We start from the raw sequence: 27,575 nt of genomic DNA, 5'->3' as shown, positions 1-27,575 counted from the left end.
CCTGTGTTTTGCCTCTGTTTATGACTGATTTTTGCAGACTGATTTACACCAAGGTGAGTGAGGACCTTGCATGTACTTTTCCAAATGTTTATAGAGAGGCTTAGAAAGTTAAGTTCCTCCTCAGTGATTCTTACAGCAAAACCTGTCTCACACAATTCCCCCTTCAGACCTGCCGTGGTTTGAAGGGTTGAATCGCGATGAGGATGCTGGTGTCCTGATCCCAGGTGGATGCTTCCATCCCAAGCTCTCACCCCCCCACCTCCATCCCATTTGGGCTGACTTGAATCCAACAGCGCTGAAGCACAGCTTTTTTTAGTACAGATTTTTATTAGAAAAATAGAGGCAAACTATCTGCAAAACAGAGGAAATACAGAAAAAATCTAGGGGAAAGAGGTGAATTTCATAGCTGGAGGATCTTGTACAGCAAAAGTATGCTGGGATGTGATATTAAAAAGAAGGACAATTGAAAAATGTAATTTATTTTGCTTTGTAAAAACAAACATAGGGAAGAACAGCAAATAACGTATGTTAATATTTCAGTAGGTGTTCACAGCTCCTGCTAGTTCCTCCGTCTCCTGCATGGCTACCTTCTGCCTACCAATAAATAAAAACAAAGTCATAAAAAATATACCTGGGAAATAATCATCTCCCTCTGTGTGGATTATACCTGCCTTTCCACACCCCTGTCTACACCAGCTTCTCCCCTCGGGAAGCCACACACAGCCAGGACTGTTTGTAGGCAGAGCTTCATCGGTGCCACACAACGCAGCAAACAAGTTGTTAAGGGCTGGGATGTTTTTGCAGCAGAGGCATCTGCAGAGCTGACTCCGTGCTCCCGTTACGCCTAATAACTGCTGGCCATTGCAGCCTGTGTCCCTACAGCCCCTGCTTTTTTCCCAAATAGATTGGCTGCTGTGGGCTAAAAACCCCATGAACAGATGGGGATGTCTCCTTCTGAGCCCAGCTCCCCTCTGCAGCCCATGGAGACGTAGCCAGAGAGTCAATGAAGTCCTGGAGTCTCATCCCCGGAGTGGACACCTAAATAGGGCAGAAAAATCACCTTCTTCATCTGTTTCTCTCCTTTGATTTTAAATGGGAGATGACCAGCTCGGTTGTTTACGTCTGTGCTGTAGAGACATGAATTCAGGTGAGATAAAGCCAGCCCCAGAGCGTGGTGGACCCGCAACCACTGAGCCAGGGAAAATAGAGTCATAGACTCATGAAATCACAGAATGGCTTGGTTGGAAGGGACCATTAGAGGCCATCCAGTCCAACCCCCCTGCAGCGAGCAGGGACATCTTCAGCTAGATCAGGTTGCTCGGAGTCCTGTCCAACCTGACCTGGAATGTCCTGAGGAGCAGAGCATCCCCCACCTCTCTGGGCAGCCTGTTCCTGTGTTTCACCACCCTCATTGTAAAAATTTTTTTCCTTATATCCAGTCTAAATAGCTACAGTGCCAATCTGTTTTATTGTCTTACTTGACATTGGGATGATTTGCAGGTGAGAGACTTTGTTAGACTCAAAATTCTTCTTCATTCACCCCACAGCAATCAAACTTTTCTAGAAAGCCAATGGAAAACTGCCCAACCACAGCTCATAAACACAGAGCTGCTCCTGTTTCCCAAAGGAGAGTCCAGCCGGGCTGTGCCCACGTTCTACTGTTCGTCCTCCCGGGTCTTATCTGAAAGATGCTTAGGCAATGCCTTTTCTTCTTGTATCTGTGCTCCAGTAACGTGGTCTGTTACTCATCACTCATAAACCCTCTGGTTGGAAAAGCAGCCACCTTAATCAGGGCAGAAGTTTTGCCATGCAATGTACGCAGCCGCTTTCTCATCATCCCCAGTTCGAGTCTGTTTATGTGCAGCAGGACTATTAGCAAAACATAATGTGACTTAAAGAAATCAGGATCAGCTAGGAAAGGGGAGCTGGATAGTTTATTCCTCGCTGTTGTTTAATTCCTGAGAGAAAAGCCCCAAACAAGGGACAAGGCAGGGGCAACTGGTCAGTGAGGGCTGAGCCTACACGCCAGCTCGCTGTCCCTTCAGCGTGCAGAAATGGGGCAGAGCTGTGCAAAGATTACTGGAGCAAGGCCATGTTGCATTAAAAAAAAAAAAAAAGCTTGAAAGGATACAAAGCTTTCAGCAAACTGCAGTCTTCCACCATGGCCTGTTTTCCAGTGAATGATTTAATTCCCTGCTTGTCGTGTAATAGTTTAGTGTACTGTTATCACGGTCTGTTATCAGTCTACCTATTTGGGGCTGATGAATTTACCGCCAGCAAAATAAATGCAGGGGAAAAAAAAAAAAGCTGATTAAAACAACAGAAATGCTGTAAGGTATCTTCAAAATCAAACAGATCTACTGGAGGAAAAAAAGAATAAAATTAAAATGGTCCTTAATTTTGTGTAACTATCCATTCGGCTGGTCTAGTGACCACGTGGGGTTCGAAGACAAGCTGGCCCAGATTTTGCACGCTAATAGTGATGTATCGATCCTTCCTTTGGCTCCTGCCATCACTTCGTGGCATCGGAGCTCTTTGCTGTAGCTAATAGCAGGATTTTAATTCAATGGGCAGGAGGCAGAGCAGCAGGGGCCGCGCTGGGGGATGGAGCACCGGGCGCGTGCCGAATCCAGCAATGGTGAGAGATGCTGAAAGCGCGGGGTGGCTGCTTGAGCTCCGGAGGCACGTGCAGGTGCTGAAAGTTAGCATTGCTTGGACACGGTGTTGTGCCTTGCCGCCTTCGTGCAACCTCGAAGGCAAAACCTGGCCGTTAAGGAGAGAGCTGGAGGGTGGAGGGTGCTGCTCTGGGCATGGGGAGCACCCGGCTCCGGGCAGGGGGTGGTAAATGCCCTTCTTACTCTCTCTCAAGCGAGCTTGGGCAGTAACATCCAGAATACAAAAGAAACTCAAGCCCCTTAGCAAGTGTGAAGTGGCACCTTAAGTGATTGCCCAGAAAAGCCCTTTCCTTCTCCTCCTCCAAAACCACTCTGAAGGGCAAACTGGCTTAGCCAGGCGGCCTTACAGGGGCTCCGTGGAGGTGGCCTCCGCGTCACTGAGCTGGGTCCGAGGAGTCCTATGGGACAGCACAGCCCATGAGGGCAGAGTCTTCATGCCAGTTGTGGGGAGGCTCGTCTGCACCTGCGGTGGGAACAGCCTCTGCCAACCCCCAGCTCCACCCCAGCTGCTGGGGCACTAGGAGCAACCTAATGCCTCCTTTTCTTGGCAGAGGAATTAAACACACCTTTTTCTGGTGCCACGCTGTGGTCACGACTTCAAATGTGTGACACGGAGGACAGTTGTGGAGGGTTTCTGTGCGGCTGTACATGACACAGACCAGCGGTCTCCGGGTTTAGGAGCCACATCTTGGCATTGCAGCTGGGCACGTGGTGCAAGAAACAGGTCTGGCAATCTCCCAAATGCTGCTCTGATACTGTGGCTGTGCAAAGAATGCCCTCAACTCCGTAATAAATATGCCCAGGGATTATCCTGCATGATCAACCCATGCATGACATTATTTTAAACTAGGCAAAGCGATGTCTTCATATAAACCCTGTGTTAGTTCCCAGCCAGGGCTCTTACTCTGGCTTTGCAAACTAGTCCGCCTGGACAGGTGTTTGCCCTCCACGAGGAGCGTTACTGACCTCAGCGGTCCTTCCCCACGTGCCAGCAGGGTCCCCATCCCTGAGTCCTTTGCCCATGACATACTCCCTTATTTCTGGCTGCAGTTTCTCCACGGTAGCAGACCCCGTGCTGCTCCACGTGTCTTCAAGATGGCCAGTGCTGGTGTCAGCTGCTGGAAAGCTAGGGACGAAAAATGGTCTGCTACGGCTCCTGCCGTGAAGTCTGTGATGGCAAGCCTCAGAACATTTGGTGAGATTCTTGGTCCTTTTTTTTTTTTTTAAAGCTCCAGCTCTTGGAGTCATGTGACTATATCCGAAATCACAGATTTCATTTACTTGCTTTGAAATCCAAGCTTCTCAGCCCTCCTGATAGCAAAAAAACCCGCAACCCACTTGAAATGAGGACTTTTATATAAGATATAAAAAAGAAGCCCAAATATGTATTTATGTCCCTCCCTCGCCCCCAAATTCTGCATTGTGTCAGCCAGTTTGACTGAGGTTTGATTCAGGGATTGCTGTGTGCTGAAGTCCAGATCCTTCCAGATTTTCCACTCCTGGCTCTCACCAAATACTGTGAGATGTTCCCAGGGGAGCAGCTCCCATGGGACCGTGGACCTTGGTGGCAGATGCAGCATCCCCATCCCCAAGTGAGCAGGCATCAGCCCTTCCCTCCCTGAGTGCTTCATCCTTGCCATCATGGGACCTGTAGGACCTCGTAGTCTTCAGCATCAGCCTCTGTCTTCACCACAATGATGAGGCTGCTGTGGTCACCCACTGGCTCTGGTGGCACACAGCTGATCACGAGGTCCTCAGGGGGCTCCTTTCGCTCACTAGGAGGACTTTGCTTCTTGAGGTGGTTCTTCTGGTGCCTCTTGAAATGTCCAGCGGTGGTGTAGCTTTGCCCACAGTCGGAGCAGATAAACGGGCCCTGGCGGGTGTGAGTGAGCTGGTGCTTCATGAGGTTGGCCTTCTGTGAGACGCTTTTGCTGCACAGGGGGCACTGGAAGGGCACCTCTCCTGTGTGGACCCACTGGTGGGTAATCAAGATCTCTTTCCTCTTGAAGTCCTTCCCGCATGTGGCACACTCGAATGGTCGGTCTTTGGCATGGGAGGGCTGGTGGAGCCGGAGCTGGGCCCTGTCAGGGAAGACTTGCCCACACTTGCTGCAGCGGTTGGGCTCATACTTGGCGTGGACTCGCCGATGGGTGATCAGGGCAATCTCCTTGTGGAAACCTCTCCCACAGATGGCACAGGTGAAGGGCCATTCCTCACCCTGGGGTCCAAGGGGAACTGGGGTATGTGGTGGCTGGTGTTCCCATGTGTGGACCCGCTGGTGGGTGATGCGGGTGACCTTCTGGATGAAGGCTCGGCTGCAGGCAGCACAGGGGAAGGGGCGCTTGCCAGTGTGGATACGGCGGTGGACAACAAGGTGAGACTTGTTGATGAAAGCTTTGGGGCAATCAGCGCAGAGGAAGGGGCGATCCCCGGTGTGGATGCGGTGGTGGACTACTAGCTGAGCCTTCTGGGCAATGCCCTTCCCACACTCACTGCAGGAGAAGGGCCACTCACCAACGGGGAGCCTCTGACAGGGGAGAGCCAGGCTCTCCTCATCTTTACCATCCACCTTGGCATTGGCATTGACCTTGGCATTGGTCTTGACACTGGCATTGGTGTTGGTGGCATTGGTGTCAACATTGGCACTGATGTTGGCACTGATGTCTTCGCTACCTCCCTTGTCCCTGCCACGCTCATGGACGCGGCAGTGCTTGACCAAGGCGATCTTCTGACGGAAGCCCTTGCCACAGTCACTGCAGGGGTAGGGCCGCTCGCTGGTGTGGATGCGCTGGTGGGTGACCAGCTGGGTGCGCTGGGCAAAGCGCTTGCCACACTGCCCACACCCGTAGGGCTTCTCCCCGGTGTGGGTTTGCTCATGCTGGGTCAGCTCCCCGTGCTTGGCGAAGCCCTTGCCGCAAGCCCTACAGCGGTAACCCTGGCCCTCAGCATGAGCCTGCTGGTGGTTGGCCAGGTTTCCCTTCTTGGTGAACGTCTTCCCACACTGGCCGCATGTGTGGGTACCACCAAGGGTGGTGTGGGGATGCCCATCCCCTGTGGCGCTGGGGGTCTCCTCCCACACATGGACATGGCGGTGGGCTGTGAGGCCGACCTTCTGGCTGAAGCGCTTTCCACAGGTGGTGCAGGTGTGTGGGGCCTGCTGGGGATGGTAGCCTTGGTGGTGCTTCAGCATCTCCCTCTTGCTGCAGAATTGGTCCCCACAGGCTCCACAGACATGGGCATCAGGCCGCCCACGGGTCCGCTGATGCCGGGTGAGGTGGATCTTCTGCCGGAAGCACCTCCCGCACAAGGGGCAGGGGTATGGGTCCTCCCCAGTGTGAATCCTCTGGTGGGTCACCAGCACTGATTTCTTCTTGAACTCTTTCCCACAGGTGCTGCAGCGGAAGATCTTCTACCCTGCAGGAGTGGATTCAGCCACGATGGCCCTGGTGGTGTCCCTCTGGGCCCCCTTGGCACTGTGGACCCGCTGGTGCTTGACGAGGGTGATCTTCTGGCGGAAGACGCGGCTGCACACCCCGCACTGGAAGGGATGGTTGCCCGTGTGAATCTGGTGGTGGGCCACCAGCTGCGACTTGTCCACGAAACTCTTCTGGCGGCTGCTGCACTGGTAGGGCTTCTCACCTGTGTGGATCCGTTGGTGCACGATGAGCTGCGACTTCTGGGTGAAATTCTTCCCACAGTCCAGGCACTTGTACGGCCGCTCACCTGTGTGGATCCTCTGGTGCTCCTTGTGTTGTGATTTGGTGACGAACCTCTTGCCACAGTCATTGCAGGGGAACGGTCTCTCGCTTGTGTGAGTCTGGAGGTGCTTGGTGAGGTCCACCTTCATCTTGAGTCTCTTCCCACACTCAGTGCAGGAATGGGGCTTTTCCCTTCTCTCAGGATCACTCTGTGTGCTGTGCTTGCTATGGACTTCCCCATTGGCCTCCCCTCCAGCTCTGATGGCTTCTTGATCATGCAGCTCTCCAGCCTGATCAGGACCATCCTCCTCACAGCCTTCAACCTGTATCTCTTCCTTATGGGATTTCTGGTAGGCCATCAGGATGCCCTTGTGCTTAAAACTGTCCCCACAAATCATGCAAGTGTACAACTTCTTCTGAGTATGCCTGAGAAAATTCTCTACCCCCAAGAGCTCCAGAGTCATCATGGCTGGCTGTTTCATCACCTGGTTCTTCAGAGGTGGGGGCCTGGGTGGTGGTTACTAGGAGAGGCATTGCTGAGCGTCCTCCTGGACATTGCCACCTGCCTGCCAGGGTTGGTGGGAGGTAGCAACCATGGGAACGTGCCAGTGCTGGTTTGTGTTACTCTTCTTTAGATGAAAGCCTATGTTTTCCTTCAAAAGGGCTAAACCTGAGAATAAACCAAGACAGGTGTTATTGTCAAGGCCAACAGGAAAAAAAACCCAACAAACAAACCACTTTTAGTGTAGTAAGCTGTCATCTGGAAAATAAAATAATAAATAAAAGCCCAGCCAAACTTAGATAATTCTATTAAAACCAAAGCCCAAGAGACTGTAAAATCTAGGAGGGGATTGAAGGGGGCTTCCTGGCACAAGCTGGAGTTTCTCCACATCTCCAGGTACTCATGACAAGAAACTGGCAGTCTGTGGGTCTCCTGCTGATCTCTGAGCAGGAACCAACTCCAATTTTCCTTCAGAGGGGAGGTAAAGGCTGGTGGTCATAACCATCAGGGACCAACTCACTGTCATCAGGACGTCTGGAAGTAAATCCCTCTCAGCGAGGGGCATACCCAGACCCATTTCTGGAGGACCCCTCAGGTGGTACAATCCCCGCTCTGAGCTGGGATGACCAGACTGTCCCCAGGCCAGGGGCCAGGGCCAGAGCCAGACATGTTCCACGTGAAGAGTGGTTGCTGAGACCATCTGTGCCTCCTTCAGTGCACTGGCAGAGAGGGACCTTCTGGCACCACAAGGAGAGATGCTGAGGATGAGCAAAGAGCTGCTCATCTCTGGCAAGCTGGGCTCCATAGCCTCCAAGCAGCACCAAAATCTCACATCTGTGAAACAGAACTGCCTGAGCATTGTCTGAGTCTCATCTGGCTGTGTGAACCCTGTGGAGCTCCCATCCCTCGGCAGGTGCCCATTTATTTCTCTAGAGATCTTGTGTCACGTCCAACTTGGTGAGGAGAGAGGGACATCTGGGTCACAGCTGCAGCCAGATGGGCTGGAGGCAGAAGTGAAACTCACACCAGTGTCCTCAGTTCCCTGTGCAGCACCAGGGCAGACACCTGAGCTGTGCAAGGCTGCTGGGGCTAGTGGCCAGGCATACGTCCGAATGGACAGAGAGGTCCTCCTGGTGTCCAGGAGGACAGAAAGGACTCAACTCTTTCCCCTGTCCTCTTGCCCTGCAGTTGGACTGCTGAAGATCTAACTTTGCCTTGGCACCAGCTTCAATTTGCAGGTTGTCACACCTGACCCATGAAAGGTGCAGCCACACCACCAGCATTACTGACGCATCGCATGAAAAACTCCAGGCGGAAGAACCCCATTTGCCATAGACTTTCTTCATGGGAGAACCAGCACCAAACTGCCCCAAGAACTTACCTGCAAGGCAAAACTCTCTCTTCCTCTGCTCCTTGACTCTTAAATGCCCCAAAGGGATGAGGCGTCCTGGGAAGCCCCTGCCCAACCACTCATCTGGGCAAAGGGAACGTTGCCTCAGCCATCCCAGCGAGCACCCAGGGCATTTGCAGCACCTCTGCCCCTTTCTCACCAAGAGAAAGGATTGGTGTTTGGTGAAATGTTCTCTGAGGACCTTTCAGTTAGGCTGAGAAATGGAGATTGCTTTTAGTCTCTGTGGTGACTGATTTTTCCAAGCCCAGAGATGACTCCGAGCAAACTTTTCTGCCTGGCTGTTCCATGTGCTGGGCTGTTTTTTTCTGGAGGTGGTTGCACGTAAGCACAGCTGCCTGAATTTTGCTTGTGAAACTCATGAATGGGAGCAGCTGCTCAGCTGTTGCTCTGCTCCTTTCACTGGGAATAACCCCCACACCAGCACACACACACAGGCACAGCTCCTCCTTGCAAGGCAGAGGCAGGACCTATTAACTCATTCGCACCCGTGCCTCCATCCCTCCTGAAAGCTCTTGACACACAGATACCCCAGAAGCAGCATTTTTTAGGCAGGTTTTAAAGGACGGATGCCCCTTCCTGTGTTGTGCTGCTGTTCCTGCTCCCTGAGTTTAGCCAAGCCACCTGCTGCCATGCCGAGCAGGACCAGCTATACCTCCGACTCCACCGGTCGCCCCCTGCCAGGGGAGCAAGCCAGAGCTCCCAGGCAGGATTCAGCCTGAGAAAGGCAAGCAAGGCAATTTATCCCAGCTGGGGCAGTTTGCTTCATCACAACCAACCTTGACAAACACTCCGGCTTTGCAGCGGTGACCCCAGCTTCCAGCGATGCCCTGCTGCTGCCCCGGGGTGCTGTGGGACACATGCAGACACCACGGAGGGGTTCAGCCTGAGCATCCCATCCTGGCCCCAGACATCCCAGCTCAGCCATTTACTGACCTGTCTCCCATCTCCCTCAGCAGCACGCGGGTCTGGAGGTGTCCAAGTGTCATTGGCCAAATTTTCTTATTTCTACCCACTTTGAGCTCTTCTTCGTCTTCCAGCTACTTCGCTCATGACTGCTGGTGCTGGCTCACAGGAAGTCTGTCAGTGATGTAAAAACTACTTGGGGGGGAGGAGAGACAGAGAAAGAGGAGCTGGGTCAGGGAGAGAAGGGGTTTGGGAGTAGGAAACAGCAGCCCTAAAGCCGCTCGGGCATGGGTGGGGGGATGCCCAGCTGGCACTGCCTCCCTGCTGGTACCCCTGCCTGGCTGCCCAGCGCCTGGTCCCCGCACAGGCACTGCCTGGGCTGCAGGCTCCTGGGAGCTGTAGTCCTCGGCGGGGATGCTGCTCGACAGTTCACTTTGGAGGATGCCTATGTTTAGAACCTAGGGGCTGTTTTAGGGCAATGCAGCACCCACGCTGCAGCAGGCTGGAAATAGCTTTTGATTTACATTCGCTCTCTTTTTTAATTGCTATTTTTAGGTGGCTGAACCGCACTGCTTTGCATTAGAAGTCCCATTACATACCTCCAAGCCCTCGCTGTGGGTGCTTTCATTCTCTGTTCCTGTGGCTGACACCCATTATTGTGCAAGCAAGAAATGCCATCCCCTTCTCCTCTCCCATGACCTTTTTGTCTGTGGATCTCAAAACACTTTGCAAATGGGAAGTGCAGTGAGGGGATTTGAAAGGGGGCATTTGGTGAGACAGTGGCAGAGCCCAGGTCTGCATCCTCTGCTAGACAAGTTTGAGGGTGTCTGCACCCAGTAAGTCCAAGAAAATAGTTTTATCCATGCGGCTGTGAGCCCCCTTGTGAATCCCCAGCTCTCCAGGGAGGCTGGACTGACTGTTCCTGGGTGCTTTGTAACAGTTAGCGGGCTGCCTTGTTTGGGCTGTGGTTATAACCAGCAGCACTGTTGCCTACAGAAATCCACAGTAAATTCATCGTTCTGCCGGTCCGGGTCATGTAGCAGGTCCTGAAACATTTGATGGCTGCTGGACATGTGCTAATTTGGGGTGATGGAAAACTGAAGCCATGCCTCTGAAACAAATGGTGATGTTCCTGGGCACCAGAGCAAGGTTTTCTCAACTCTCATGTCTTTTCCTGAAACTTTTGGCCTGAGTCAGAGCTAGATCCAGGGACGACTCCCAGGGCAGAGCTGGATGATGCCATCCTGAATGGAGTTTAGCTGTATGGATACAAGCCAGCCTGGTGCCCTCAGGGCTGGACAAGTGTCCTTGGCTCTGTTGAATTACTCATACAGACACAGCCACTTTGCCTGTCTGTTTATCACCAGCACCTTGCAGACAGCAGCTTGGGTAGTACACGTTAAAGTGTTGAGGGGACACTTTCACAGAATTAGGACTCTTCTAAAAAAATAGTAATTTTAAAAAATGAAAATAATAGTACCGTAAAAAAGGAGTTCAGCCTGTGTTGGTGGTTGCACGTTTTGTGCTCCTTGTGTTTTCTGATTTCACATATGTACTTGCTGGTGTCATTTAGAAGCCAGATCAATGTCTCCTGACATCATTATTCAGATGAAATGAGTCCCCAAGTATTTCAAAGCATGACATGGGGGAACAGAAACGCAGAATAAGGGTGTGCACAACTGACATAGGTTGCTTGTAGGATTTTGTGTAGATAAGAAGTATTGCATTAGTTTCCCCATCTCTAAAATTGAGCTGAAATACTGTAACTATTATTATTTCTGTCTTTTACAGGAATTTAGTATTCTCAGGAAAAAAAATATTATTATATCCCATTTTTGAAATCTTGGAAAAAACAGCTCCACTTTGGCTGGACCTTGTGGGTAGGAAGTTGGACCCTCTGGATCGCCCCATGTCACACTCCTGGCTCACAGGTGGCTCGCCAAATAAGCACAAAAAGGAATGACACTGACATCCTCTTTGGTTCTCTTTTCCCAGTTACAAAGTCGAGAAGAAGGAATAAACACCAGGAGCAAGTGGATAGTTTTATGCTCTTTTTTTGTTCTATTTGTTGGGTTTTTTTTAAGTTAAGGTAGTGAGGTGACATAGGCAGATTAAAGCACTTGCTAGTCGAAGGGAAAGCCCCAGGCAAAGGAGAAGTGAAGTTCTCTGACATCTGTAACCTTATGCTGTTGCACCAGATACCTTTCTTGTCCCCAGTGGGGGCTGATATGTGGTGACTCGGTTGACAAATTGTCCTGGTGAAGACCAGCTATGGAGGCACCATCCACCCTAACGCGGGTGGATGGGGAGTCGCAACTTCATGCTGCTGTTACACTCATTTAGCAGCAAAGGACCTTTGAAAGGGGGGTCCTGCTTCTTGCCCCCATCTGTGGCTGTGCTCACTTGAATGGGACTGTGGGCACAGGATGAGTAAGTTTAGCTGGATGACTTGGAAAAGCACCCTATAAAAAAAAAAAAAAAAACAAAAAGAAAAATCCTTTAAGAGCTTTCCACTGCTCCAGGCAGCTGAGTCCTCTTTTCCATTTCTCCCACCTCAAACTCTTAAGGTCTGCTCTCATTTACTTTGCAAATGTTATGGATGTAGGACAGGTAAAGACCTCATGGAATAGGATGGAAGAGTAAAGGGTGAGTTAAAGTCTACCTTCCACAAAAGTGGGCAGAAAGAACAGACACAAGGGGCAAGAGCTGGGGACACTGCAGCTGCCATTGACCTGGGAAGAAATTAATTCCAGACTTGGCAACCATGATCACTGCAAGTAAGGTATGGATCAAGGTCTTCTTAGTTTTTATTACAAACACAAGAAAAACAAAATAAAATGTGAGAATACAGATAGACCTGACTCTGACTCTGCTGGGTCCTGGACAAGGGTGGGATTTTTTTGTTACTGTCATCCATGGAGTAGGAGAGGCCCAGAGGTGATGGCAGCCCAAGCTGCAGAGCACAGGCTCAGAGCTTGGGTCCCTTCTGGTCCATGGAGAAGGACAAGTTTCTCCAGGTGGTTCAGGGGAAAAAACTTAATCAGATATCCTGAATCACCTCTCAAATTGCTTTCCTCTCTATTTTGACAGGTGGTGGTCATGGGAGACATGAAGAAATCTGGATGCATGGTTCAAGGTCTGAAGGGGAGTGAAGGCCCATCAGTGTCACTGATTTTCACCACCCCAAGATGGTGGCTGCCAGCAGGATCCTGTGTGACCTGTATATTTGCATTTAAACTGGCCATCCCCAACCTGCTCTGGTCATCCAGAAACTGTGACCGTGGAGAGGACAAAGCACAGCATCTTGCAGAGATGAGCAGCCTGGGCCACCTTTCATGGTGGGTATTTTAGTCCACTCTATCCCCACTCTTATCTGGGACCTGCACCGCCTGGTACACCACAGTGAAGGCCTCATAAGGCTTACCCTTGGCATGGATCTCCCTGCTCTGGGGATGGTACCTGCTTGGCCTTCCTTGTTTTGCTCTCTGCAAAGGATGCTGCTTGGTCCTGGTGCATCTCCTTCCAACTCTGTAGACAACTTTGGACCTTCCTCCAGTGGATTTCTCTTCTTCAAGAAGCTTTTCCCACATGTATGACACTGATACCCTTGTCTGTCTTCAGAGCGTGGTACAGTGCACGTCCTCACAATGCTCAGGTTTTTCAATTCTCCTCCTTGCTTTCCCCCAACTGGTTTTGCTGGTGGAGCGTCCTTCATGTATCCTTGCTTTTGTTTTTCCCATCTGGGGTGTACAGACCCAGGTGGGTTTCTGGAGGCCAGATGGACATATTCTTGGTTCCCAGCTTTCTCCAGAAGAGTGGGCTGATGTGCAGAGTCAGATGCTTTGCTGCCAAGGAATGAATGTTTCCAGCTACTGTGTTTCCAGCCAGCATATGTTTATTCTTGACTTTATTTAGCTTTGTTAAGATTTTTTTGGGGGGGAAGCTCTCACTTCTCCTTCCTCATTTCAATTCCTTGTCTGGTTCCTATTTCTAGCATCCCTTTCATGATGTTACTTTCTTCAAACCACCACAATGTAAACCTGCTGGGAAGGACATGAAATAAAACTGCATTGCAGTGCCAAAACTGGAAAAAAAGCACATCCAGAGCTCTCATTTATGGAATAAGCGCTTGAATTGCCATAGCTAAAGACAGAGCAGGAACTGGGGTTTGATGTAAAAAGCACCAAACAGAGGTTGATATTGGGACTCCTGTGTTCAGCTCTGAGCCATGGCATTGGGTTATCCCCTCTGCCCCTGCTTCAGTTCATTTCCAAGTTTTCTTTATATATTTACTTTATTTGGAAGGAAAAGCACTTGTTTTACTCCCTCTTTCATTCCTGACCACTACTTTGGTGGAAGCAACCATGGGAGTACAACAGGCTTGGTCACATCCACTACCCTTTCTTATTGTTGCACTCTTAGAAACATGCATGCTTTTATTTCCAACAAAAGCACTTATACACCTTATTCATTCACCCATTTTAATATAAGCATTTAGGAAATCTGAAAAGCCCTTTATTTAAAGTAGTTGTGGATGAGTATGTGGTAGTATCTGATCTGCTGGCAAGCCAAGAGTTTGTTCCAGGTAAAGTGAAAATTTTTTTTCAACCTTTTTCCTGGAAAACAAACACAAATTTAAACAAACCTTTACTTTTACCCAATAATGAAACTTTTTTTTTTTTTAGGATAGGATCCTCCTAAGCGAAAGAAAAACACCACCAACCTACCAAAATATAAACTTGCATTTATTTTTTATGTAGGAAGATTGAAAAATTTTCAGAATTTTTTGCTGGCTTTACAATTAGTAGTCCTAATTTTCCCATTTTTTGTCAGCTTGAAGGATTCATGAATTCACAATAAAGTGAAAAAAACTTCCAGAGGACCAGAAACTTCCTTTACTCCTTTACGTTACATTGCTTCTTGGCCCCTTTCCAGCTTATGGTCAAAGAGTCTGACAGGGTGAATTCAGGCCTTTGACTCCCTGGCTGGGATTCAGCTCAGAGTTAAGATGCTTAAATTAAGCACCTAAATTCAAGTGTCTCCAAATTATACTGATGGAAAGAGGAGACCATAACAGGGGGACAAGTGCTTTAACCCCAGTTTAACTCACCGTGACCTAAGCCTTAATGCTCTGCTGAGGAGCTGGAGCCGTTTCGAGGTAGGCACGTGGCGCTGGGCTGCCAGTGATGCCCCTACACGGCCTGAGCTCGGCAGCAGTCCTTGGCTGTACCCCCTTGCACAGCGTCTCTGGTGGAGCCTGACCCACTCCCGGTAGCGACGCTTGTTTACCAGAATTGAATACTTTTATGCTGCCAGATAAGGGCGTCACAAGGCAGAGCTACACACTGAAGCATGTGGGTATAGAGGTCATATTCAGACTGCACAGATGTATAACGCTGCCATGGCTTGCCGGCTGTCCAAAATTCCCCTGCAGACTGGGGCTAAACCCTGGGAATTGTCTTGCTGAAGGCAGCAGAATGCCTTTTCTCCTCAAACTCAGCATCTGGCTGACCAAGCTGGCATGCAATACTAGCACAGACCTTCACAGCCTTGTGCCACTTTCCATGCTGGGTGCTTGGCAATTAATTTGCGAAAAGCAAGCGGAGTGGAGCTAAGCAACATTAGGCTGTGCATTAGCAGCTGAGCTGCTCTGAGCCCCCAGCATCTGCAAGCAATTTGGTGAGCAGAAAGGGGCCCCCTATGTCGAGCTAAAGATGGATCAGGCTTATTACTTGCATGGAGATGTTAAAATGAAAAATAGACTGCTATTTTCTTTGCTGCAGACTTTGTCCTATATTTAACAGGAAAGTCTTTTGGAGTTAAAAGAAGACCCATTCTGACAGACAACTAATCACAGGGGCTGAAGTGCTGAGCCACAGGAAACCTGAGTCAAAGGTTTCCAAAACTATCCAGGAGAAAAGGGCTCAAAGGGAGGCAGACAGTGCTGCAGGAATAGGGCTCCCAGACCACCTGGGCTAGATGCATCCATGGTACCTGAGAGCATCCCTCTTCCCCGGAACCGTAAGATGGGGACATGCCAGAAGGCTGGAAAAGCAAAAGATGAACCTCTACAGGTCCTGCTTGGAACAGGAGTGCCCCATGCTCTGTCCCCCTGGGCTTTAATAGAGAGAAGCAATAAGGAACATCTATAGGGTCTGGGGTAATTTATACCATACTCTGCTTTATGGACAGGAGGAAAGTCTGGAGAGATGAGCTGTGCCCCACTTGTGCCTTTAAGATGTTGCTGCCTGCAGAGTGAGCAAAGGGATGCTGATCTGTGACTTGTTTTCCCATCTTTCCCTTTAATTCCATAGGGCTAGTGTGTCTATGTGTGTGTGAGCTGCCTGATTTTGGGTGGTCTGTCCAAGGAAATTCATCACAAGCTCCTCAGCTTTTGGTCACACCTGAACCCTTAGCTGGGGACAGAGGCAGGAATGTAAGGGGCTGGTTAGGGGTTTTTGCAATTAAAGATCATCTTGTAACAATGACCACACAAGGGCTTATGCTCAGGAAACAAGCTCTCCTGATTTATCTTTCCTTCCTGCACTTCAGCTCTTGTGCACAGATACAGGCAGAGAGGCTTACAGGTGCTTTTGGGAACGCTGTGGTATCTGTGTGCCCACGCAGCCCCGCGCTCTCCTGCTGCTTCCTTGAGACAGCCCCACACAACCTGACTGTGTCTAGGAGCGGTGAGGGCTGGTTGCTCCTCAAGGGGTGGGGAGCCATGGGGAACCTCATGCAGACAATGCTCGTGGGCTGCACTCTCTCGGGGCTGGACGTAGCAGACACAAGCTCCGTTTGGGGTTGGTCAGGGACATTAAGGCTTACTGGTTCCCTCAGGACCCTGATGCTCAGCCTAGTAAAACAACAGCAGGCGGTGCTTTGCAGAGCAGAGCAAGAACCCAGGAAGGTGCAGGAACAACCACAAGCTCATTCCTCCTTCAGCCCACCATGAGCAGCAAATGGAGTCATCAGTTGCATCACCCAACATGGGGCTTTGATGTAACCTGAAGTCATTGATAATAAATTAACTTAATACAAACAGGTGAAGCTGTAAGTGAGGTTTGATCTGACCCTAACACCTTCCTGCAGGGAAACCAGGTTTTCATGGTGTTTCCCAGGCTCTGTGTCTCTCCTTCATGTTGTTAGATCTGATGCACAACTCATTTTGCCATCTGTCAGAGGCTTTACAGTCACCTCTTCCATACCTCACATTTCCCCTCCTCTCTCTGCTCTTCAACCTACCCCAAGCTAGTTAAAATTATTATAAATTAGCTTGATTGAAGTAACACATTCTTTGTCACAAGGGGTTTTTTTTCTGTTTCTTTGCCTGTCCAACTTTGATGGGGAGGTTTTGGGCCCTGGAATACTGCCTGGATAAGCCTGTGCCCTTGGCTATGCACAACGCACCACAGCTCATCTGCGCAGCAGAAGACTCTAAGTAATCTCTGCCTGCAGCCCTAGGGCAACACTTTGAGCGGTGGCTAGGAGTAACTAGTTTTCAGGGCTGCTTAGCTTGTAGTTCACATGATCAACATATAGTTGCCCAAGTCCTTTCTCACCAAAGAGAGCTCACATCAGTGCTGTTCCCAGCCCTCCTGCAGGGACTCATTTTCTGTTCTGCAGACATGTCTAAGGGCGAGGGGACTTCAGCACAGGTTTAATGATGGCTTATTCTTGCATAACTTCAAAACCCTGTTGCTCCCCTAGCAGAAGCTGTCCTCTACATTGAGACCCTCACTGTTCAGTCTGTTTTGTTCCTCAGAGGCTGATACACATGTAGAAATGAGAACAGTCTGTATCTTATTCCACTTGCAAAGCATCTTCTCCTATTTTTCAGATGATGAAAAAGGAGAAAATCCTGGACTTGGCAGGGAAGGATCTCCAGATCTCTGCTTCCTACTTCTGCCTTCAGTTTGCAGTGACTTGGAGGAGGTTGGTGTCCTTGAAAGAGCAGCTTGCCAGGGAAGAAGGCAGACAGAAGCAGAAGAGACAGAAATCAGCTTGGGGTGGAAAAAAAGAGTGAGCAGTGGGGCAGCAGTCCTTTTACAAAGGATAGCAACGGGCTGTAATCACGGCCCGTGCGATTAGCAGAGAGCCACAGGCCAGCACTGCCCACCTCACCTACCCCATTGCAGGGGCTGCTTTTGTTTTCTGGCTAACACTGACTTTAGAAAAGGAGATCACAGATTTTTCTATGACCTTATCCAGAAAATCTGCAGGTGGGGACTAGTCAGAAGCTTTGGTCCTTTGATGGAGGTGTCTCACCTTTGTTTTGTTCCAGCATAAGAAGTCACTTTCAAGGGAGAAACTGTGCTTTGGGTCAGGAGATGGAGGCAGTCGCTCCAGGTGTGCCTGGGCTACAGCCAGTTCAGCTTGACAACCTGGTCCTGTGTGATGCTACCTGGTCGCATCACTTTGGCTCTGGATGGGATGAGAGTTAGCTAAGGTGGTGGTGGGAAGTAAATACTCATTCCCTATGGAGGCTGCTAGTTGAAAGTGACCAAATAAAGCACGTGTAGAAGTACGTGATACTGAGTGTCCTGTTGCTCACTCAGTTTTCACCCTGGTCTTTTTTGACTCCTCATTCCCCATCTGTGGGGACACCAGGCTCCCTGCAGCCTGGGATTCTCAAAGAAGTTCTCATGGGAACTGTCACGTTCTCAAAGGGCAAGTAAACATCCCAAGGCACTTATGTTGGAACAGATATTTGCTCTGACGCCAAAGACCCTCTCATTCCCACCATACGAGGGCATGCTGAACGTCAATCAGCTCCAGACGTCCCATTGAAGCACAAAATACGCACTCTTGCTCAAGTGCTCCCCAACACAGCCTGTCTCCATCTCTCCTCCAGACAGGCTATGCTGAATGCTGGAGACAGAACTGATGCTGAGAAGATACACACAGATAGTCAATGAGTCAACAAGGTGATCCAAAAAGGTCCCACAGCCAAATTCCTCCTGAAATCCACAGAAACAATGTGCATGTCTATAAATAGGAAAGCAAGTGACTCAAGACAAGCCCTACCTGACCCACTGTGTAAGACCAGAAGACTTCTTTTTTAAAAGTCATCAGAGCTTGGATGTCTGTTAATTAACATAATTTTTACTTTGATTTAACTCCATTGGTTTCAGCTTGACCATGCTGAATTTACTGTATAGACCTGAAAGCAAAATCAGACCTTGTGGGCATTCTTTTCACTTGGTGACTGAAACTGCTCAGTGAATGCTTGCAGATGTGGTTTTCTGCATAAAATCCATGCAGTGGAGAATGGGGCAATGATTTGGACTTTAAGCATTTTATTATTATCTGGGGACCCTTCTAATGGGTTTAGGGAGAAAAGGATGAAGGCTGTTTCGCTACTGGGGAGTAAGGATTTGGCTTTGTTCAATCCCCAGATAAATCAATTTTTTCTCATGGAGCTGGGATTATTCCATGGTCCTGATCCAAACCCAAAACAACTGTCAGCAGCAGACACCAGACCTGGCAGCCCAAACTATCTGCAAGGTGTCTCTTTAGAGGTGTCCTTGAGAAAGTCATAGTGAAATGCCCCAGGCAGACCTTGGTGGCACCCAAGGAAGGCTCCCTTTGTACTTCATGCAAAGGCCGGACACCAAGAGTGGAGTTTATACACCTCATGGGTAAAAAGACCCATACTTAGGGCATCATTTCTGTTTCTCACACCACGGTGTCTGCTGTAATTTGAGATGCTCTTCCTGCCTCCAGTTGCTCATCCAGAAAGGTCACGGCCTCCCATAAGGCCTGTGTCTTTCTAGTCCTGTGCAGACACCTTAGGGCACTTCACACAGTGCCTATGTATGGGTCACTGACGGCAGCCCTGGGGTCAGTATGTGGAGGTATGAGCTCTCGGCGTAGTTGGACAGCTGGTCAACGCAATCAGCAGAGCACAGAAGGGTCTTCGCCGGCAGCATCCATTTTGTTACCACTGGTATGCCTCTTTCTCTGGCATTGTTCACCTGCTGCAGTGTGGGTAGAATGCAGTGTGGTTCTCTCAGTAACAACTTAGGAGAAAAAAAAAGAAGAAAAACCAGAAAAGAGGCTCACTTGTTTTCCTTTTTTCTTTAAACACTTACTTTATTGAGGAGGTATTGCAGTCTATCAGCTTTGATTTTCCCCAGAAGCTGGGACATCCACACTGGCCATGGTCAACAATGGAAGATCCAGTGACGTCCAGGAAAGCTACTGACATAGGCTCAGTGCCCTCTCTATGTGCAGGGACACAGTAACACAACTGGCAAACCTCTCATACCAGTTCCTCTTCTTGGTAACAATCTCCAGGGCCCTACGCTACGCTAATGAAAAGGAAATAAATGGTAGCCATCTGGTGATTACTTTCTCCTCACCAGAGGGCTCTGCTGTACCTCTGCCTCTCAGTAAGCCTAATGGAGGCTGTTTTGCTTCTCTAGTTTGGCTCAGCCATATTCTTCCCAAGGAACATAGTTTCCCAGTCCTGCAGTGAAGTATACTACCCACCATTTGGCCCAGACCCATTTTTCTAATAAGGATGTCCCTTAGACTCCCCTAGGACATCCTAAACTTGTTGTTTTCCTCTGTATATCTGCCTTTTCTGTCCCAGAAATGCATCTCCACCAAGTTAGAAGGATTTAAGGGGAAGCTTCATATCGATCAATTTGACTACAACATATAGGTGAGAGGACAGAGGTAGGCTCCTTCAGAGGCTGTCGGAGCTTGCTTTGCTGTTTGAAATCATGTCCTGGGCCTGATTATATCAAAGGCTGAGTGTCAGGGACTAGAAACTTGTCTCAACGTGGTTGGCAGGCAAGTTTCACTACTAAAGCCTGATCACTACGGCAGCTGAGCGGAACAGTTTAATCACCAAGGCCAACCCGGCAGGAACGTGCGCCCTGTTATCTCCGAGTACTCGTCCTCTGCGCACACGCCCGGGCCCAAGGCTGACTGGCAACATATGGGGGGTTGCTCGTACCCTCTAGAACTTTCAAGCACCCTCTAGCGACTGTACTGGGCATGCGCCCCACCACCGAGTGGCAGGCAGGGGTGTGCAGAACAGCTACTGACTATGCAAGGGAGCAACCTTATAAAAGGGGAAACCAGCAGAGACGACGGGGGTGCGTTCTGGAACATCCCCCCTTCCACTGCCTTCAAAGATGCATCAGATGCCCAGACTCCCCCCTGTGCCCAGACTGGACGGACTGCCACAGATCCATGGTGATAGCTATTGCAACAGTCCCACTCCCTCCCTCTCTCCCTCTCATTCTCTTTTTCACCATTTTTTTTTTCTCCCTTCCTTTGATTTTCTCTCCTGACCCTATTTCTGGCCAAATAAAGTGACTTGGCACTTGACTCCATTTTGAGTCTTAATTCTGTTTCTGAGATTGTAAAAGGAACCTAAGTCACGATAACACATTGGAGTTAATCAGAAGTTAAGCCCAGCCGCCCCCAACCTCCCAGAATTATCTGAGGTCGGTTGGAAAGCAAGGGGGTTTCACCTCTGCCAAACTGTTCAACCCAACAGTGGAGCGTGACACTGAGGGAGTCTAAACACCAAAATTACACCGTACTTTTGGGGTTTGGCAGCTGTACTCAGTGTTGGGCTTGAGCCACTGCGTCAAAACACCTCACCCCAATGGTGTCCAAGTAGCTGGTAAAGGCAAAGCTCAAGTACAATTTGTCCTGTTCCCTTCCTTTCCTCCATGCCTCAGTTTCCCTGCTCTAGAGCAGGCAATGCAGACAGCCAGCAGCTTGGGTCTGAAGCATCACAGCGGGTAACTTCCCAGAGTCGTACTTCATGACTTTCAGATGGTTCCAAGAGGATGCCATCTGCAACATGTCCTGGGAGAAGGAAGTGGTGTGTTCCTTGGAGGTGGGGAGGGGGCTTCTTTTCCTGCACAAAACCAGAGAGGTAGAGCTACTATTTCACCATGGAACATTTTTCTACTTGCCTCTTGGACTCTATATATTAAAGCAACACAACAAACCCTAATATCTGTCTTTGCTCTGCAGTGCCCAGGTGGCCACGTAGCACTGCTGCAGAAATCATGGGCAGTGACTCAGGGGATTGTGGATTCCCTCCACATCTCCACTTCACTAGGGTCTTTCAAGACACAAAGATCCATCTGACCAGGGAACACTCAAGCAAAATCCTCAGCAGTGGGCAATGAAGACTGCTGAACTGTCCATGTTTTTGAGTAGCTGCACAGTTCCCTTTACACCAGGGAGGGGAAGGGAAAACATCCCAACCAGGAAACAAGTTCCAGTTCTGTAGTCCATAAAGTCTGAAGACTTTTTCTACTATTCCTGCTGCTCAGTTTGAATTCCCTAAATCATGCCGAATAAAGTCAATATCCTACCAAGAGCTTCACAGTAACAGGGAAGCAGATGGCTGAGAACCAGCACCAGTGCTGGCTCAAGCCTCTGGGACTTGTGGTGGCAAAGCCACCTGCTCATCAGAGATATAAAAGTTGATGCTAAGAAAAGCCATTCTCATTTACAGCCACTCAGTGGGGTTGTGCGGGCACAAACCAAAATACAATCTGGAGGCCTCTGGGCTAGCTTTGGAAAAACAGTCACTGATTTTGCATAACTCAGTTTTAGGGACCTGTCTTAGGCCAACCTGGGAGCCTGGTTTGGAGGATTCAAGGCTTAAAACCCTGGTCTGGCTGGCAGTAGTTTCTCCCAAATCTGTACCACCCAGCTGACAAGGTATGGATCAGAGCTACAAGAGGGAGAAGAAGAGATCTGGCCCTTGCTTTAAATCCTTGCCTAGATGGGAAAGGTTCCCTTCAGCTTTCTCAGAAAAAGTAAAGTAATAAAAATAAATCCTACCTGGTCCTCCTGGCTATATATTGCCCACACAAGACAATTCTGAAATCCACAACTTTGGCAGCCTTTAGAGGCACAAGCATACCGTTATGAAGGGTGCCAAGCTCTTATCTCTCCATCTCCAAGTGCTCTGAGGAGGCTTGGCTTTCCAGCCCCATCCCACAGCTGTGAGCCGGTGGTACCCAAGGGTTGTCCTCAGAAAAGCTGCAGAGGACTGGTTTCCAGCACTGATCTGCCCCCTCAAACTCACTGTCCCCTGAGGCTGACCTCCCCACCCCCAGGTACTGCATATATAAGGCGAGCAGAGTTTGCCTCCATCCCTCCTCCTCCCCAAAAGGCTTTCCCCCAGGGGCAGACACCAGACCCACTCAGCTCTCCTCTTCACTCTTCATGGGCGCCAGTGCTCTCTGTTCAGTGTGGTGGGGTCCACTGCCGGTCCTTGTGGCCTCCCCTTGTTTTGCGCAGGGAGCAGTTCCTTCCCGTGCATGGATCTTCTGGTGCCTCCTCAGGTACTTCTTCAGCCGGTAGCGCTTCCCACAGACCCCACACTTGTAAGCCCCACCTCGGGAGTGGAGCAGCTGGTGTTTAATCAGGTGGCGCTTCTGGGGGAAGCATTTCCCACACTTGGTGCACTTGCAAGGCCCCATGCGGACGTGGATTGTTTGGTGACGGAAGAGGTTGGCCTTCTGGTTGAAGGTCTTCTCGCACTCAGGGCACTGGTAGGGCTCCTCCTTGGTGTGGATCCTCTGGTGCCGAACCAGATTTGACCGCTGGGTGAAGCTCTTCCCGCATTCGGTGCATTTGAAGGGCTCGCTCATGTGGACTCGCTGGTGGCGGATCAGCTTGCGGTTCATGCGGAAACTCTCCCCGCACTCACTGCACTTATACGGCCCCTCGCTTGTGTGAATCTTCCTGTGTCTGGTCAGGTTGGATTTCTGATTGAAACTCTTCCCGCACTCGGGACAGGGGAATATGCGTTCACCCTTGGGACCTCCTTTTGTTGAGGGATCTTTCTTGGACATGGGTTTCTCCCGGTTCTCCACCATCCCCTTTTTGGTGGGCTGATAGCATTTCATCTGCTTTCTCTTCGGGCTCTGGCTCTCCTGCTGGTTAGCCTCCACACGAGGTTCCTCTTTAATTTGGATCCTCTGGCTAGCACTGAGGTTTGGCTTCTGCCCATGATAAATCCCAAATTCAGTGCTTTCCTGTGGTTCTTCCTTCACATGGAGCACCTGGTTACTGAATTCCCATTCATGCTGCCCATCAGCATCTTCTTCCTTTTTAAGCTGTCTCCCCTGTAAAGCCATCAGTGGGATCTTTGGATCAAAAAGCTTTCCATAGTCTGGGTTTTCTGGTGGCTCTTCCTTGATGTAAAGCTTCTGGCAGGCTATTGCAGTAATGTTTGCCATGTCATCAGTGGGTGTGTCTGATTCCTCCTTAATCTGTATTTTCCAAGGAGGGCTTTTTGGATTAGATGGGTTTCTAGGTATGCTACACCCCTGGGCTACAACTCCTTCGTGAGTCATATTCTCCAACGTATTCTCCTCTGACCTGAAGGCAAAATCAGGCTCCTCTTTAATTTGGATGACTTGGAGAAACACGCCATTGATGTGTCCCTCAAGCGGCTTTTGCTTAACATGGTTCCTCTGGTGGACATTGAAATACCGTTTGGTGCTCAAGCTCTTCCCACACTCCGTACAAATGAAAGGCCCCCCGCGGAGATGTATCTTCTGGTGGGCCAGCAGTGTGGCACTTTGCCCAAAGCACCTACCGCAGTCAGGACATTTGAAAGGCTTCTCCCTCTTGTGGGTCTCCTTGTGGGCAGTGAGGGTCCCCTTTTTCACAAAGCTCTTCCCACACTCAGTGCAGGCGAATGGCCTTTTCTCGGTGTGTGTCCGCATGTGGATATTGAAGTAGATCTTTGTGCTCAGGCTCTTGCCGCAGCGGGTGCAGAGGTAAGGACCACCCTTGGCGTGTGTCTTCTGGTGGGCGGCCAGGCATATCTCCAGGCGGAAACAGCGCCCGCACTCCCCACAGCAGAAGGGCCTCTCTCCTGTGTGGATGCTCTGGTGGGTTGTAAGGTGGCCCCGGGTGGTGAAGCGCCTCCCACACTCCCCACAAGTGAAGAGCTCCTCTGCCGTGTGGATCCGCTGGTGTCTCTTCAGGTTTCCCTTCTTGCTGAAGGATTTGCCACACTCCTGACATGGGTGTGTCTTTAGCACCATGCGCTTAACCAAGTCCCTCATGGCAGCAGCGCCCTGCACCCAGCGGTGCGTGATGGGGCTGCCAAGCAGCCAGCAGGCACAAAAAAGCCAGAATGTTATGGGGATGGACTGTCTGGGAGGATGCAAAAACCATCAGGACATGCTCATCAAAGTGTACTTTAATGGATGCCCTTTATTCCCCGTAGGGGAAAGGGTGCTGCTGCTGTAAGCCAGGCCAACAAGTAGTCTGTGGTCTTCCTCATTTCTCAGCCTCCTTCCACCTCAGCTTGCAGATGCAATGCTTGTAACTCCATCTCCTGCCTCCCCTGATCCCCTGGAGATGCTTTCCTGGCATTTCTGGAGACCTGGATTGCCAGACTGAAAAAATAAAGGGAGAATTATTAAGGTATTATTTCTCCTCCACCTCCTGTGTTCGCTATGTAAACACAACGGACGGCAACTCGGCTGCTCCATGGCGGACTGAACCTGAGACCTTTGAAGCCCCAGGCTCAGCTGGGCTGCAGCAGAGAGCAGGAAGAAGCTAATGTCCCCTGACAATGGGGGAGCTGTGATGCACTTGCTGCTGCAGTGACGCTGGGGTTTTGTTTCTACTATTGCTGCGCTAGTGATTTACTCTCAGAATGTTCCCCTGACCTCTGACCAAGATGTATAAGTAAATAATTAATTAATGCACTTTGAAGCAATATTTGTAATAAGTCCCATTTTTTTGAGGAGTGACTGCGCAGCAACCAAAATCCCCAAAACATAGAAGAAAACCAAACTGGGCACCATTTGCAACCTGAGATGTGCTGCTTTGTACTGGCAGACAACCATGCACAGAAGACAGGGCAATGGCATCCTCAGTGGGCAGCTGGAGAGGTGAGACATGGAAACCTTAAGTGACTTTGTCTTGTCCAAGCAGGTTCAACTGACAGCAGGGTCTGGGTCCTGTGTATTTCCATTAGAAAAAGAATATCAGGGCCAACAGAGATGTGAGCAACATCTCCTAGCAAGACTCCAAACTGCAGCAGGGAAAAGAGCTAGAAAGACTGAGGGGAGGAAGACAGTGGTGCTGGAGATGACTGTCAGCAAGACTATACGTGGCTGGGCAGTCTTTTACTGATGGTACTGACGGCTGAAGGTGCTGCTGCCAAAATCACCAGTTATGGGGCAGGCTGCCAGAAAGAACATGGATTGTCAGTGAAATCTGTCCCTGGATGTCTGGGTCGGTGGGAAGGCTGTGGCTGAGAAGATGAGTCCCTGGGGAGCCTGTCACCAAGGGGTAGGGGGCTGGGGAGGGAGAACACCATGGATCAGGGGACAGGCAATGGGAGATACAGAGTACAAACCTCCAAGCACAATTGCGATGCAGAATTTGCAGCTACATGATCCTCAGAGGAGAGAGGTCAGAGTAGTAAATGCAGTGGGCATCTACCACTTTGGATTTAGCTGTGCCGCTCATGTTTCCCCTTCAGCTAACCCATCTGGGTCCCACTGATGCTGGTAAGAGCCACCAATGAAGCACAACGGTGCTCCTGTCCAAGCTGAATTCTCCATGCTGGTACAAAGGAACCACAGGAAAACAAAAACAGAAATAAAAACAAAAAACCAGCTACCTGCAAAATTATACTGAGCCAGGAGAGACAAAATAGACTCACTTGGAGCAGGAATTGTGTTTATTGCTTGCTAGTGGAGGAGAGACTCCAAGGGGGCCAGGCCCCCCTCCCTAGGTGTGGGAGCAGCTATGTGACATCTACAACAGGTTTTGATTCAGCAGACAAAGCCTCAGCAGCAGCCAGGCTGGAAAGAGGTCTCAGCAAAGTTCATTAGTGTATTTTTCCCAAGGAAGTTCATTAACCCCCTGAGCGGGTAGCAGATTTAGCCTCCCACCACCGAGGACCCTCCTGTCACGTCTGGCTGATGCTCAGGGGATGTGCTCAGCCGCAGCTACAGGTGGAGCGGGTGCTGGGCTCGCGGCGGTGTCCACGGCGCCTCTCCTTGTCATGGATGCTCACACCCGTCCCTCAGAGGAAACACCTCACCAGCAGCAGCATTTCAATTGCCTCTGGATTTTGCCAAAAAGCGATAAGATCAGGGTAAAAGAAGACATTCCTGCCTACTTTCTTCCTTTTTTTTTTTTCCTTCCCCAGTATCCAGATCGTACAGATCCAAATCCTACCTTTACTTCCAGCTCTGCAATCCCCCAGGCTCAGGGTTTGAATCAAGGACAGAATCAGATTCCAGGGAGTTGCTTCATCTTTTATTTGGGCTACCCGGACAAATGAAAGGCGGTTGGCTGAAAGCATCTTACCTGAGCAGGCCATCAATCTCTGGCTGGCATTTCTCTCCTCCGGGGAAGTCTCAGTGGCACAACAGTGCTTTCGACTTGGCTGCAAGTTGTGTTGCAGCCGCAGCTGGGCTGACCTAAAGGAAGTCTGTGGCTGGTGCAGTGAGAGCTACCGGAGGAAGGGTGAAGCGAAACAAAGACAAAGAGCAAAGGTTGAAGGAGCAGAGGGAGGACAGGGGAGATGCTCTCGACTCGCACTGCTGGGAGGGATTTTCATGCTGCCACCAAGGTGTCAGCGGGAGCACGGGGAGGGAGAGGAGGAGAATTTCTCCCTGATGTGCCTTTCTTCTGCACCGCTATGTTGGTGGGAAGCTGGAAGGGTCCCCGGCTCGCACTGCCTTCTGGGAATTGTAGTTCTTCCCAGCAGCTCTGGTCCCCCCATCCTGCCCTCTCCCCCCTCTGGCAGCCAGTGGGTCACGATCAGGCCATTTCTTTTTTGCCCCAGGTGAGAGTGTTTGGTGGTTTTTTTGTTATTGTTGTTGTGGGAAGGAAAACATCCCACAGTGCTGCAAGCCTCCTTCTTCCTTCCCAGGCTGATTGTCTGGGACTTGCTCCAGGAAGTGTCAGGAGAGGAAAGATGCCTTTCAGGGAGTATTTCTGTGTCCCTAGCAGCTTGCAATCCCCCTGCGGGGAGGTAGAAACAGAGGCTGGTGCCTAGTTACCAGCAAAGGATCCCTTTTAATGTTCAATGAAAGCACAAAAGGAACGTGCAGATTTGACAGGGGTGGACATTGAGGCATATGGACTTCATTTAGCAGAGTGATGAGCACCGCCTGAGCAGGAACTCAGAGAAGGTGCCCAGACCTTCCCGGGTCTGCCCTGCACAATGAGGCTTAGAGACTCAGCAGGAAGCTCTAGCCCAGGATGCTTCTTTGGGAAGGATTTAGGAGCATGTGCATGATGAAAAGCTGCTTCAGCATGACTCTTCCCTGGGGCTGTCCTGTGTCTCTGAGGTTGGACAATAACACTCATTCCTGCATAAGCCAGCACCTCCAATCCTGTCCTAAATACGA

At 50.1% G+C, this 27,575-nt stretch overlaps 2 protein-coding genes across 3 annotated transcripts; both read right to left on the bottom strand.

Annotated features, from left to right (window-relative positions):
* Positions 1 to 314: 314 nt before the first annotated feature.
* Positions 315 to 9,502, bottom strand: LOC142052338 (uncharacterized). Its single transcript, XM_075082224.1, is given in 2 exon segments — positions 315 to 7,043; positions 9,220 to 9,502. A coding segment is annotated over 1 exon segment (2,526 nt). The 5' UTR covers positions 6,841 to 7,043; positions 9,220 to 9,502; the 3' UTR covers positions 315 to 4,314.
* A 4,426-nt stretch (positions 9,503 to 13,928) lies between these two features.
* LOC142052336 (uncharacterized) lies at positions 13,929 to 26,881 on the bottom strand. 2 transcript variants are annotated; one of them, XM_075082223.1, is made up of 3 exons: positions 26,527 to 26,881; positions 22,380 to 24,593; positions 13,929 to 21,073 (listed from the first exon to the last, which is right to left on the bottom strand). In XM_075082223.1, the coding sequence occupies exon 2, from the start codon at positions 24,255 to 24,257 to the stop codon at positions 22,380 to 22,382; it is 1,878 nt and encodes a 625-aa protein (XP_074938324.1). In that variant the 5' UTR covers positions 24,258 to 24,593; positions 26,527 to 26,881; the 3' UTR covers positions 13,929 to 21,073. The 2 variants fall into 2 exon arrangements, with proteins under 2 accessions (XP_074938324.1, XP_074938323.1); XM_075082222.1 differs by lacking the exon at positions 13,929 to 21,073 and having other exon boundaries at positions 22,379 to 24,593.
* Positions 26,882 to 27,575: the final 694 nt, after the last annotated feature.

Source organism: Phalacrocorax aristotelis, chromosome 2 (genome assembly GCF_949628215.1).
Source record: "Phalacrocorax aristotelis chromosome 2, bGulAri2.1, whole genome shotgun sequence".
Classification (NCBI taxonomy): Eukaryota; Metazoa; Chordata; class Aves; order Suliformes; family Phalacrocoracidae; genus Phalacrocorax; species Phalacrocorax aristotelis.
This window is presented reverse-complemented; position numbering and strand designations above follow the sequence as displayed.

What these genes read in the sequence shown, in the direction of transcription:
- LOC142052336 (XM_075082223.1), bottom strand. Translation starts at nt 24,257, where the DNA reads ATGAGGGACTTGGTTAAGCGCATGGTGCTAAAGACACACCCATGTCAG.